This window comes from Chroicocephalus ridibundus, chromosome 6 (genome assembly GCF_963924245.1).
Source record: "Chroicocephalus ridibundus chromosome 6, bChrRid1.1, whole genome shotgun sequence".
Lineage (NCBI taxonomy): Eukaryota > Metazoa > Chordata > Aves > Charadriiformes > Laridae > Chroicocephalus > Chroicocephalus ridibundus.
Window position 1 is genome coordinate 4,071,965 of NC_086289.1, and position 14,315 is coordinate 4,086,279.

Consider the following 14,315-nt stretch of genomic DNA (forward strand, 5'->3'; position numbering starts at 1 on the left):
CGGTCAGGTCTGCTGGCTTGGTTGGTTCTTCCATTTCTTAAAGCAGATTCAATAGAACAGGAATGGAGAGCCATTAAATCCCCTCCATTAAGCCTGCCTGTTTCCATGGGGTTAATTTTTCCTGTGCAAAATAAATGTAAACTATGTACTACCCCGCATTTCATACGTAGCAGTGTAGATCCCTCCCCGAGGCGATGCTCTTGGTGCCGGCATAGTCTGGGAGGCATCACTTTGGCCCGTAGTGCCCACGTCTGTCACATACACATCAGCTGGTGGAGATCTTGCTAATACTTTACCCGACAGCAATCTGGACAAAAAGGCACATGTAATTTTCCCTTAAAAAAAAAAAAAGAAAAGAAATCAGTGCGTTGCTCTTCTCGTTAAGTTTCTTTCCCTCATTGTGACTTTTCTGGCGCATGGGGCTGCAGTGACATGATTCCTGGCATTGACCGCAGTCCAGAGGGCTGGAGCGGTACCCAGCCCTGCGCGCGAGGGCCAGCCTCCTGCTCTTGATTTTCGTCTGTCTTACTGAAACGGTGCCAGAGACAGTAGCATTTGTTCTGGAATACTCCATGTGAAATGTTTGACCCCTCAAAATACCCAAAACCAACTCCACAGAGTTCCCTCAGCCAAGCCCCGTGGTTGTCCAGCTTACCAGCGTCAGCGATTTTACTGCGAGGAAGTAGCGATAGCGGTGATGTAAAGCATCAGGGGAAAATGCTCTGATCCAGAAGTAGTGACGGCATTTACCACGTCTGTTAGCCCCTCAATAAAAGGGTTGCACAGCCGCTGTCCTTAAAGGTAATACAGATGTTGGCTGGTAGCCCTGGAAGGTTCATGTCTTTTGGTGAGGAGAGTGGCTTCTCTGAGGCTGCTTGTGAGGAGGTTTGAAGGTTCACACCCAAACCCTCCAGGCCTGGCCATCTCATGGTGCGGCAGCAGAAATAAAACACCACTTTGTGCCCAGAACACCCGCTCCCCCCACCTATGCTTTTCCCAGAAATTGTCAAAAAAGATAGCTGAGATATTTTGTACAATCCTAATGTAATAAATGCCCTTACTGAGCGGTAAATGGAGGCATACAAGTTTCTAAGTGACTTGCCAGCAGAGCAATAAATAGGATATAAAGATCGGGCTTCTGCGGCCCTTGGTGGCGATGGTTCCTTTCCTCACCTCCGCCTGGAGAGCATGTTGTGAAATGAGAAAAACGCAGCACAACTGAACAGATCCTTGAATACGTGTATTTCCAAGGGAGCAGCCCATGGCGAGGTGTGTGTTAGCGTGGGAAGAGTGCTGTCCTGCGCTGGCACAGGGGCACTCGCTGCCATGGCAGAGTGGGTTCTGCACCTGTTTCATCCCATAGATGCTGGTCCTTCATGCTGACTACAGCTGCGCATCCCAGAGCATCCCGCGGGATGCAGGGATAGACCGGGTTTGGTTTTACAAAGTAAGCTGAGCTTTGCCATGCCCACCTCGGAAGCTTTTGGTAATCCGTAACGTAACAATGTGTGCCGGGATGCTGAAGAGGTCTTTGGTGTCCCACTCTTCCTGTGCTTTTCACAGAATCATAGAATGGTTTGGGTTGGAAGGGGCCTTTAAAGGCCACGTAGTCCAACCCCCTGCCATGAGCAGGGACATCTTCACCTGGATCAGGTTGCTCAGAGCCCCGTCCAACCTGGCCTTGAATGTTTCTAGGGATGGGGCATCTCCCACCTCTCTGGGCAACCTGGGCCAGTGTTCCACCACCCACCCTCAGCATAAAAAATTTCTGCCTTCTATCTAGTCTAAATCTACCCTCTTTTAGTTTAAAACCAATCCTTTTTTTTGGTGGATGTCCATTCAGACTTGTCTTTCTGAGGTGGTCAAAATGCTAAAGTCATTCCTTAAAAAAACAGACCAAGTGCCAGCGTACATCTGCGGAATGAAATCCTGGCCCTGCTGCCAGCAGGGAGAAAATTCCTGTTGGCTTGGGTTTTGCTCCTAAGATGCTAAATAAAACGACTGAAGAAGCCGGCAGCTCTGGCTTAGGTGGTTTGCTTGAAACGGGCCTGTGTTGGTGAGGATCGGCACAGCAGCAATACACCCCCGTAGAGTCACAGGTGGGTGAAATGGGGTTGTCCATCCCTGTCCTGGGAGCAAGCCTCGCTGGGTTTTCTCTCCAGATGAGGCAAAACCACAGACGTACTCCCAGAGAGAAAACCAGACCTTAGCCTAAACTTGGCATTGCGTTGGCATCATCTCCCAAAATTTGTTGTACAAACGAAAACCGTGTGCCACTGCCTCTCACCTGACACAGGAACCATGTGCAGGTACCAGCGCTGCCGGGGGGACCTTCCCGCTGCCACCGGTGTAAAAGCCGCTCTCCTTCTGCTTGCAGGTATTCGCCCTCAAATCATGAATGGCCCCATGCACCCCCGGCCCCTGGTGGCGCTGCTGGACGGAAGGGACTGTACTGTGGAGATGCCCATTTTGAAGGACTTGGCGACGGTTGCATTCTGTGACGCACAATCAACTCAGGAGATTCACGAGAAGGTAACGTGAGCTGCGAGGGCGCGGGCGGGCCGGGCTGGGGGACGCTGTGCTCTGCCCTTCCTCTGCCAATTCTTCTTGAGCAAAAAAGTGTTCAAAGCTGCACTTTGAGTCGATCAGCAGATAACATCATCAGAAGCCGCTGCAGATTAAAATTCAGTGAGGCTGTTTTAGAAGCCAGATGTTCTTTTGGGGAAAAAAAAAAGTCACCTTATCTCTTAGCATCGGATTTTGTACATCAATATTATTAACGTTTCTCATTTTTTTGAAGTCTGGTTGCTCGGTGCAGCAGTAACAGGACTCTGCACCTCCCTGGGGTGCGGCGCCGTTGCTCTGGCTTTGCTAACACCATCCCGTGCCGCAGCTGCTGGGGCTCCTCGGGGGCTGCCTGCACCCCAGCAGCTCATTTCTCCCCAGCAGTGAGCGGGTGAGGTCCGGGCAGCGCGCAGGCAGAGCCGGGCAGTGGGGGTGGGTGTTTCTGCTTGGAAGCTCAACTACTTGTAAATACTTGTTTTAAAATTATTCTTTGTGCACATTTAGATAACTCAAATGAGGTTTGAAGGGATCAGAAATCAATTCCAAGATCTGGGAAAGAGAACTACAAATAGCATCAGTGCTGATCTTTGCAGTGCTTCAAATAGTGAGTGCGGGAGAAGGAGGATGGAGATTTTTATGAGACATTGATAGATGATAGATGAACCAGTCTTGGAGAATTTGGATAGGTCTTGGGTTTCCAGAGCACAGAGGTAGCTTAAGGTGTGCACCGGTGAAAGTTTGAATCTCCATTGAAGTGGACGGAGTGACTGTACAGCTTCACACAAATCTTCTTAGGTACTGTTGAAAACAGACAGGAAAGGTCAATGTGAACAGTGGGACAGGTATTTGCACTTCCAGCCTACAAAAGAAGGTGAGGAAGTTATGAGTGACACACAGTTGTGTTCAAAAACAATAGACACTGCCGTAAAACCTAATTCCTTTCTAAAAGCAGAATTAGTGCTGGTTGGAAGCAGAGGGATTAGCAGATAACCACCTGGAAAAGCGTCCGGGTGAGCCACTGGGTCAGTTTTCCTCTGCCTTCTCTCCCCAGACGTAACATCATAATTTGCAGATATGGAGTCCGTTCCCAAAGGGAATGGCCTCAGTGTTGGTGGGTCACCCCCCTGATGGGTTTGATGACATCTGGAAGTGTCAGCTTGCACCATGCCTGAGTCAGACAGTGGTAAAAATGTACTGTGTAATATTCCTGATGCAGGAGGTGCCAGCATCCCCTCCAGGAGTCCTGGTGGCTTCTGACATCTCTGTTCTCTTCCAGGTATTAAATGAAGCTGTTGGGGCGATGATGTACCACACCATCACGCTGACTCGAGAAGATCTAGAGAAGTTCAAGGCCTTACGGGTCATTGTTCGAATAGGCAGTGGCTACGACAACATTGACATCAAAGCCGCGGGGGAGCTTGGTAGGTTTCAGCCCTGCACCCCAATTCCCTCCCACATTCCCCTGGGAATTAAAACCAGCACAAGTACCTGCTGCTTCCCATGGGAGCGTGCTGGCAAAGTGGAGTTGCCTCCCCAAAGAGGGAGGTTGATTCAGCCCCTAAAATTACAGGTGCAGTTTGTATTTTTTGCATGTAGAGAGTCTTATGACAAGAAAACTTGACCATGAAGTAAATAAAATGGTGCCGTTTTAGAAGGCAGCTTTTAGGCTGTGTTAAAACTACCCAGTCTGAGTCCTTCATTCCCACACTGTCCCCAGTTCCAGGTACTGCCTTGTACCAATGGATATTTGGATGGCTATCCTATTTCTGGCACAGGAGAGTTCATCTAGCTTTAGAAAAATTGGAGGAAGGGTGTTCTATTATATTTATTAAGCAAGATTAGCCTCTCGATCTGATCTAGTTCTCGGAGTCGTGCCCACACCTCTGGGCAGGCAATGTGTCAGACGGCGGAGCAGGAATTGTGCGTTGGGTTGCTGCTGCCTCCTTTGCCATCTCATCAAAGGTGCTTCAGGAACTGGAAAAAGAGATTTACTGGGAGGGCACGTTACATGGGCTGCCAAAATATGGAGGGCCACATTTTCATAAAGGAGCCCCTATGTCCAGCTGTGGGATTTTTCTGCACACTGAGGGTCAGGGAGCACGTGCAGGCTGCGTTGCGTGGCTGTCAGATGGTGCTGGGGCCACCCAATTTCCATACTGGTTTGGATGGTCACAGAGACCCTTGGCAATCTGCACACCTCCAACTGAGAGCGCTTTATTGTATCTGTGATTTTCACAGCTGAATTACAACCGGTTTTGATCATCTGATCCCAAGATTCAGTCTATCAAGCAGTCCTACAATGGTGTTTAGGATATGTTGTATTAAAGGTTATCTCTGGGGAAGTGAAGAATAACAGCCTTTTCACGTGAGCCATTTTACAAGGATAATTGCGATAAGAGAGTTTCACAGACAGTCATTCCTAAAAAAGCAATTCTCAATATAGTGAATTATTCTTTTTTCGAGAGGAGAACAGTGTCTTCTCAATGTAATGGTTTCTTCATGTTTTTAACTCTTATTGTTATTATCCATTATAACAATGTTCTGAGGCTTTGAACATCAAGAAAGGAAAAATATAAGGAATAAAGTAATGGGATACTGCAGCGTAATCCCTCTTCTTATACTTGGCAAATTGGGTGGCCAAATGGTGTGGTTTCGAGTAGAAAATGTAATGACTACCCACAAATGTAGCGTAAAGTTTAATTGGTATTGCTTTCCATAAGGTAGTTTTTAAACTCTGCAGTCAATAAACGGCCAGTGTCTGAACACGGTGCCTGGCCACACACCAGCAGCCGCCTGCACCTTGCTGGCCGGGCTGGTGGGACCAGTTTTGACCCACTAGAAGACACACCCGCAACAAGATGCTGGTGCTGAACCATCCGCCGTGGGTACTCAACCCCCGGTGCTGGCAGCTCCTGCTGGCACAAGAGTAAATAACAGCATAAGAAACTCGTAAAAGCAAGGGGTCCATCAGAAAAGGGACAAGCAGGGTTAGTGATGGGGACCCTCCTCCTCCTCCTCCTCCTTGTCTCTTCTCTTCGCCCATGGGCAGCCACAGCCTCTGCCTACAAATGGGCAGGAGCAGTTGCCTGATACTTAAACGTGTGGTCGTCTTGGGAATCCGTCCCTTCCCCTTCGTTGGGGTGGCGGTCAGCGTGGTTTCTGGGCTGCGCTCGCATCCCTGAGGTAAATCAAAAGTTCCCTCTGTGGAAGAGATGGGGAATGTCAAATGAGACAGCATCAGCTTTAGGAGCTCACAGGGAACAGAGCACCATGTCCCTGTCACCTGAAAGGGAGAGGAGGTGGACAGTGTTTTCAGGGGTCGGTCGGTGGGGGGTTTTTATTCCCTGCAGGGTCAGTCACTTTTTTGCTGGCTTCTGTATGTCCTACGAGACAACCACAGGGTGAAAAAAAAGTTTTAAAAACAGAAAAACAGGTTCCTGGGAACAGGGGGATGGGAAACAGATTTTCAATTTTGAACAAAATCAATGCCCCTTACGGTGGAAGGGGATTTTCTGGATATCTTATTCTCTCTTTATCTCCTACTTTTTCATGGTTTCTACTGAAAGGCCCCAGTCCAGTAAAGAACTTAAATACACATCCATCTTTAAATGTGTGTTTAAATCACATTGAACCCGGTGGGATATAAGCATGTGCTTAACTGCTCTGCTGAACAGCCGTGAAATGGAGCACACCCTGACTGAGTTACTGAGCCAGAGCCTGGATGGGGCAATGACTGGGGAGGCTTTTTCCGTGAACTCAATACTCGCAGCTCCAGCTGGGGACACGGCAGTTTAAAATGAACCTTTTGTGGCAAAGGAACAAAAGGTCTGTTATGGAGACCCCGTGCCGGGCCAGGCAGGGGTGTGCAGCAGTGGTGGGGCCAGGGTAGAAGAGCCGCACCAGCACAGCCGTGCCCCCTGCTCTTCCCAAATTTTGGGAAAACCTCCAAATTTTGTGGCAGGAGCGATGGTGGCTTCCTCCTGCAGGAGTGTGGGTGGGTGTTTGTGGCAGGTGGAGGTCCAAGGGGTGTTTGGAGTTGATCGTTTCGGCACTTGGTGGAAGGAGAAGCTGGCCCCGCCACACCGCCCTGGTGCACCGTCCTGCTCCAGCGCACCAAATTGTTGGTCCCTAAATAATTTAATGGTCGAACAGTCTCATTGTGGAAAAGGAGTGACTTCTGCCAGCACGCTTCAAGTCGCTTTGAAGGTAGATTGAACTAAAGGAGAATAAGCCTTTCTATTGCAAAACAAACCTTTGCTGCTGGAGTTACTCTTGTGTAACTATCGCACTTGAAATCCGCACTTCTCCTTACTCCAGAGAGATGCTGGGGTGGAGGGGAACCCCCCAAGCATTACCGGTCACGGTGGTTTTTGCAGATTTCAGGCTGCTGTACCTAAACCATGCACGTCCTTGGAAAACACTACTCCAAATGCTTAAAAAAATGCTGGGCTGGTTGGGAGGTGTGAGGGCGAAGGGCCAGGAGCCCCTCTGCTTTGCTGAGCCACCGTTGTGCTTTGTGGTGTTGCCTCTGCAGGGATCGCCGTCTGCAACATCCCCTCGGCTGCCGTGGAGGAGACGGCCGACTCCACCGTCTGCCACGTCCTCAACCTCTACCGACGAAACACGTGGCTCTACCAGGCGCTGCGGGAAGGCACGCGGGTGCAGAGCGTGGAGCAGATCCGGGAGGTGGCCTCTGGTGCCGCCCGCATCCGGGGGGAGACGCTCGGCCTCATCGGCTTCGGTACGTTGGTGAGGGGCAACAGTGTGGGGAGCGCTGCCGGCCCAGGGCTCCTTTGAGGAGACTCAGCACCACTTCAGTGCCCAAGGAAGGACCTAAAATGAGCATTTTCAAAACCAGAACGACCACAGTGGGTTGGTGTGAAGTAGGGAGAACATCTTATGCTGACTTTTTGGGGAAGGAGTTAAACTTTCTGAACCTTGGCCGAGTCCATGGAGGAGTGCGGCTGAAACCTGGCAGTGCCCCAGGAGGGACCACACCTGGAAGTGCTGCCGTCCTCTCCCGAAAATATCCCATCCCCGAGCCACTGCTACACCAGCCCGGCTCTTTCTGTGCCCTTCTGCCCTGTGTGGTGGCCGGGCTGCGTAAAACGGAGTTTGTCTTCAGGTCACCCATGGCAATAGAGACTTTCAGCATCGGAGGCAGCATCACCTCCGCTAATGGCTCTCTTGCCTGTCCTTCTTGGGAGCAAAGTTCAGCCATCATAAGATGGTTCAAGAGGTGCATCTGGGCAGCACAAACCCATCCAGCACTTGGTGTCCAGACACATGCAAAGTGGCAGAAACCTGAGCGGAGGAGATTCGGCAAGGTGCCGCTTTAGGGAGCAGTTCTGGCTGCTGGAGGGTGGCTGCCGGTGAGGGAGCACCAGCCAGGAACCCGACACAAATGCCGCAGCAGCATTTCCACTCGCTTTTGGTGCAGCAGCCATTCTCCCCGCTTGTCCTGCAAAGCCCTGGGCTAATTAGCGCAAAAAGCTGGTGTATGAGTGTATTTAAACGGGGAAACTGAGGCAAGGGGGGTGAGGTTACAGCAGGAGACCCGAGTTAGCCCAGGTCCATCTCCCAGGGCCAGGGTGAGGGCAGCAGCACGTCCCTGGCTGTGTGCTCGCAGCTGGACATCCATGCAGGCACCCAGCTGATGTCCCCTGGTCAACCGTGCCATCTCTAGGGCACCAGGATGGCGTCAGGCGTGTGCATGCACGGGGGGACGTTGCACTGCGCTGCCAAACTGAGGTGCCACACCGCTGCTAACTGGAAAAATTAACAGATAAATAAATAATTGAGGCTTGGCACACGGAGCCTGCGCAGCCCTCATGGTGGGGATGGGCAGGGAGGTCTCCAGCAGCTCCGCAGACATCCCTCCCCAGCACAGCGGCCATACTAGCTTTTTGCTTCCAAGCCACGACAGTTGTCTTCATCATGCCCAATTAACCAGACGTTCAGCGAGACGCTGAAAAGCCTATCACAAACAAGTTGCCTAAAAAAGGTGGTGCTTTTTTCTTTCCTTTTTCAGCATTTCTTGGTAGACACAGCACCGCAGAGGATTGTTCCTCTCTGACGTCCAGAGCTGATGTCGATGGGGCTGAGCCACATGGTGGGCCTTCCCTGCCAGACCTGCACGGCCACGGACGGTGCCATGTGTTCGCATGGCCCCGAGCTGGCAGATTCGTAATGGCCTCTTCATTTTGTTTGGTTTTCTCTAAAATTTTAGAAAACGTCTCACATTTGCCTGAGCCAAGCACTGTCCTTCCCGTGCAAGGTGGCCTGGGTTTGCCCTCTGGCCAGTGTCCCCTCAGGGGCTGTGCTGGGAGCCCAGGAAGTCCAGGGGACTCCCCCCAGCAGTCCCTGGGTCACGCTGTGGGGCCAGGCTATGGGGCAGCGTGGCTGCATGGAGTCAGGGTGATGGGAATCAGTTAACCCCTTTTTCCTTCACACACAGGTCGCACTGCGCAGGCGGTCGCAGTCCGAGCCAAGGCGTTTGGCTTCAACGTGATATTTTATGACCCGTACCTTCAGGACGGGATCGAGAGGTCCCTGGGAGTCCAGCGGGTCTACACGCTCCAGGACCTGCTCTATCAGAGTGACTGTGTCTCGTTGCACTGTAACCTTAACGAACATAACCATCACCTTATCAATGACTTCACGATTAAGCAGGTAATTTGCCTTATGCACACAACGAAGAGCGTTCTGCTCTTCAGTGGGCAAATCCCACGCATGGGTGCTGGCCGTGGGTCCCTCTGCGGTCATGGCCACAGCGAGCCAGCGCCTTAGTGCCGACGGGCTACCTCTGGAATAGCTGGTTGCACCCATCAGCCCATCTGTCTCCCCGTGGTGTTCACTGGGGGGTAGCGTGCTACCAGGCGAGCCACCCCTGCGCCTGTGGTGTGGAGTGATGGCGGGAGCGGGTTTTGTTTGCCAATACCAGCCAGAGCTGGGCTTTCCATAGAAAACCCCCGTGCAGCGGGATGGGGAGTGCTCTGGGGCAGGAGCCCAGCCGCTCATCATGAAAAGCAGGGTGCAGTCCTGGCTGGAGGCCCCCAGGACACCCGCTGCTGCCTCCGGGCAGGGGTAGGACCGGGTCACCGCACCGAGCTCACTCTCATCTCTCTCTCCCCGGGCAGATGAGGCAGGGAGCGTTCCTGGTGAACACGGCGCGCGGGGGGCTGGTGGACGAGAAGGCCTTAACTCAAGCCCTGAAGGAGGGACGGATACGAGGGGCTGCGCTTGACGTGCACGAGTCTGAACCGTTTAGGTAAAGCTCTGGCTTTTTCTTGGGTTGCCATCCACAGCCAGGGGGTACACAACACCCACATGCCTTGTCACACAGTGCCAGCACCAGGGGACAGTCCTGCGCGTTCGAGAAAAGGCCCGGCACCTTGCAGCATCCATCGTCTGTGGGCTGGCACTGGGGTTACAGGTGTTCAAAGGGACACTGGGAGCTTAGAACAAGCAATTGGCTTGCATTTCATAAAAGAAAAAAAAAATCGCTTACTAGTCCATGAGATGAAATTGACTGTGTTGTGTTGGGCACGTTTGCCCGCAGGCTGCTGCTGCGTAGCTGGGAGGGGGTCGGTGGTAAGTGGGAGTGTAGCTCCTCGCACCACAGACTGGGGCGGTGCTAGTAGGTTGCTTGTGTTTTCAGAAACAATTTAGAAAAAAACAACAAGTGTGCTCCTACAAAGGGGGAGCCCCCACGTCCACCCTCTCCCACCTCGTGCTGGGTGACCCGCAGCCTGTCCCCGCGTCCCCACGCTGCTGCAGAGACACCCCCAGGTGTTTATTCCTGTAGATACATTACAGACAAGCCCCCAGTAAGTTGTTTTTTCAGCCCTATTGGTTCTTTTTTGGTGCATTTTCACTTTGTGGCCTGCACCGGAGCTCTGATGCCTCCCCAGTGGTTCCGTGGCCATTCCAGGCTGGCAGGAGGCTGTTGGGCTCCTTCCAGCCCAGGTGCCACAGGCGAGGGGCTGGGACCCGAGGCTTGCACACACAGAGGGCAGGCCGCAAGCCTTCTGCCGTTCATAACATATTTAATTCTCATTTTAAACATTGATTAATCTGTCATCTTTTTTCCTCCCTGCTCCCAGTTTCGCGCAAGGCCCGTTGAAAGATGCTCCTAATTTAATCTGTACCCCGCACACCGCTTGGTACAGCGAGCAGGCGTCACTAGAGATGAGAGAAGCTGCTGCTACTGAAATACGGCGTGCGATCACAGGTACCCGGCCCCGCGGTGAAGCCGGGGTCAGCTCATCTGTGCGCCTGGAACGTGAGCCAGGAGGGGCAGAGACGGGGCCTCACCCTGCCCGTGTCCCAGCAGGAGCCGGGGAAGGGGGCTGAGAAAACCAAACTTGACTTTTTTCTCATTTGGGCACGTTTGTAGTTGGGAGGGTTGGGGTTTTTTTGTGGGGTTTGGGTGGGTTTTTTTAAATCAATGGGGCACTTGTGCAGCGTGGCAAAGGCTAGTGTCCGTGACTGGGAAGAAAAGGACAGTGAAATAGCAATTGCTGCCCCTTTTAATGGTGCTAACCCAAAAAATGGTGCAGACCACAGCCGACTGCACGCCAAAACCAAATCCCAAAGCAGAGAAGCCACCTGTGTCCAGCTCTTGCTGTAACTGAGCTGGCTGCAAGGTGGTGGTCGTCATGCTCCAGCAACTGGGTGGTTCTCTTGGCCTAAAAATTGCCCCCCTCGTTAACATGGAAGGCATAGCTTCACGTCTGGCCAGGCCCTGCTTTGAAAGCAGTGGGCTCGAGGGAACAGCTTTCCTGAAAGCAGGAAGCTGGGCTCCAACCCTGTACCTTGGGACAGCCAAAACTTTCTCCTGAAACAAGGGATACGGGATTTTCCCCCTGCCCCCATCCTTTACACTAACAAATACAGTGAAATGGAAAAATTGTAGTTTATTAGAGGGTGATAAAGCTAGGACTCGCCTGACGCATACTTACCTCTATCACCAACTCCAGGGCGCATCCCAGAAAGCCTACGAAACTGCGTGAATAAGGAATTCTTTGTCACAACGGCTCCGTGGTCAGTAATAGATCAGCAAGCAATTCATCCAGAGCTCAATGGTGCCACGTACAGGTAAGCCGGAGAAGAGGATCACCCCAGCCCGCCGCGGAAGCGGGTTCTCCTGCAGAGGCAGGGGCTGGATCCCAGCTGTGAAGTGAGCGTGGAAACCCAGCAACAACTTCTACATGGCCCAGGCGGTGACCGCAAAGTGCCCCTCCTTGGGGACCAGTAGTCGCGCTGCTGGGATTACTAACGCTGCTTGATCTAACCACGGGCTCATAAAGCCTCCCATTTAGAAAGCCTTCATTCTGGTGGGCCAGCAGTCACTGGTGTGGCTTCTCTCCAGGTGCCAGGACCCCCGGGGCCATAAACAAGCAGGACGTAACTTCTAAACCAAAGAAGCAATTGCAGGTTTGCTCTGCACTTCTGTCCGCGCGCTGGCTGCTTGTGGGTTAATGAGCCAGGGTGAAAATGCTAAATATAGGCCTTGCAGTCAGGTGCCCTGATTTCCACCTAAATCCCTGAGATTAGGGTTATTTATTGCTCCACCTGGGACAGCTCAGAGCGCGCTGATAGGAGACATTAGGCACGAGGACTCAGCGTATCACCGTTCCCGAAAAGACTCTGGGATACCAGATAAACCTGCAGGGCACATCCGGTTGTGTTTTGGGGCAGGAGCGGATCCGGCAGCCGAGCCCTTGAGAGGACAAGGCCCTGAGGATGTGCCACGGCCCTGCACACCCGCAAGTGCCTGCAGGTCACGGGCAGCGATTGCTCGCTTTGACTGGCAGAACACATAAACCGAAACATCCAAACCTGGTGACAGCATCCCCCTTGGTCCTGCTCCTGACTGCCCTGAAGCGCATGAGCGATGCCATGACCCTGGGGACAAGCCCTGGCTTCCCAGCTTGACCTCCGCAGGGTGTTTCATCCTTGCTAATCTCCTCAGGAGCCACAGTTCCGCTGCCCCCGTAATCTGGGGTCAGGTCACCACCGTCATGGGCAGGTAAAGCCTCCCTTCCCCCTCCGCCTTCCCCTAGGGCGACGGCAGCAGCAGGGAGGTGGCTGTGGTCGGGTCCCTCAGTCCCCGTGTGCCCAACAGACCTCCAGAGGGGTTTGGCCTCGCTGCCCCCATGTCACGTCTATCCTGCAGATGGCTCAAGAAATGATAATTTCTTCTCCTTTCTCAAACCCAGTGTCATTTCTTGTAATAGGTGTAACTCGCCCTGCTCTTTGAAAGGAAGATGGAATAGATCCAGCCCCATTTTTCAGCTGTGCTCCCTGGTTGCACGAGGAGGATGCAGCTGCCCTTCAGTAGGGGGAAAACTTAGACACCGGGTGTAGGTGTTCAAACATATTCACACGCAGGGATGATTAAATTCAGCACGCTAGCGCTCGGCATGTCAGAGGGCATTCAAGAGGATTCCTTACCCCATTTTTCAAAAGAGAAAGGTTTTCTTATGGTTCAACAATCTGCCAGAAGCTACAGAACAAGGCGCAGTCCCAGTATCGTAGTGGAGGACACTTACCCGAGACCTGTGTCCAACCTGTCCACCTCACCAGGTTATGGTTGATAGAGAATTCCCCGGCAAAGGCCTGTCTAGAGCTTCGAGGGAAGAGCTACGAAAAAAAAAGCCTGACAATAAAAAAGGACAGGGAAAGAAATAGAAGAGCAGAGAGACACCAGTGTCATGGAGGCAAAGCAGTGTCACAGGCACGGGGACGACAGCCAGCACCCTTCTGTGCTCATCCAACGCTGCAGTAGGGCTTAGAGAAAAGAAGGCACAAACGGGCGCAGAATGGGAGCGGATGGGGGCCTGAGAGCATGGATCGGTAGCGGCTGTTCAGCACATCGGCTCCAATACTGCTGGCGTCCAGGGAACGTGCTGCGTAAAACCCCCCAAAACTTGCTCCGGGAGAGGATTACACGCTCCTCTGTACTTTGCCCAGAGAGGTGGTGGAGGCCCCATCCCTGGAGACATTCCAGGCCAGGCTGGATGAGGCTCTGAGCAACCTGATCGAGTTGAAGATGTCCCTGCTGACTGCAGGGGGTTGGACTAGATGGCCTTTAGAGGTCCCTTCCAACCCAACACACTCTATGATTCTGCCTTTCCCTTGTCCTAGCTTCTGCTCTGGTGGGCTCTATTTTGTCAAGGGCATTTGGTTTATTTTAAAAGAAATGAATTTGTGCCCGTCTATTAACGGGATGCTAGGAGTCTGCCTCAACGTACTGGCATCCAGCACAGCTTTAGAAAAGCACTCTCGAAGCCAGTGACTTCTGTTCAAGCAGCTTTAAAAAAAGCCGAGGGGTTCGGTGTTGCTGAGAAGAAACTTCGGTTTCAGGCATAAAGGTTTCAGTTAATTCAAACCTAGGAAACGCTGCCTCCGAGATAGAGGAATATGCTGTTTTCCCCACCGCAGGCTCAGGGTCAGTACCCTCCAGGGCCTGCAAACAGCCTGCAGAACAGAGAAGCGACATTCTCCTGGCAAAAAGAGTCCTGGTGCCTGGCTGGAGGTCATTTATACCTGTTTTCTTCTTCCTCAGCTGATTGGCAAAAGTATTTGGCTCCTCATGCAGTTCAGCATCAGGAAATTCTTACTATGGGTCAAGGTATCACATCTCTAGTATATACTTTTAGTATTAAAAGTGTCAAGTTCAGGCAGACAATGCAATAAAGGTTTAGAACAATCTGACTTCATATAAAATACCTTGGGAATTAATA

The 14,315-nt window shown here is 52.1% G+C and overlaps 1 protein-coding gene across 3 annotated transcripts in view; it reads left to right on the top strand.

Annotated features, from left to right (window-relative positions):
• CTBP2 (C-terminal binding protein 2) overlaps positions 1-14,315 on the top strand; it is a 147,451-nt gene that overhangs the window by 130,347 nt on the left and 2,789 nt on the right. For all 3 annotated transcript variants that reach the window (XM_063340258.1, XM_063340259.1, XM_063340257.1), the window contains 7 exons: positions 2,378-2,532; positions 3,842-3,986; positions 7,100-7,306; positions 9,023-9,237; positions 9,705-9,835; positions 10,671-10,798; positions 11,547-11,664. In XM_063340258.1, the coding sequence (XP_063196328.1) occupies positions 2,378-2,532; positions 3,842-3,986; positions 7,100-7,306; positions 9,023-9,237; positions 9,705-9,835; positions 10,671-10,798; positions 11,547-11,664 (1,099 nt within the window). The remainder of the gene's footprint in view (positions 1-2,377; positions 2,533-3,841; positions 3,987-7,099; positions 7,307-9,022; positions 9,238-9,704; positions 9,836-10,670; positions 10,799-11,546; positions 11,665-14,315) is intronic.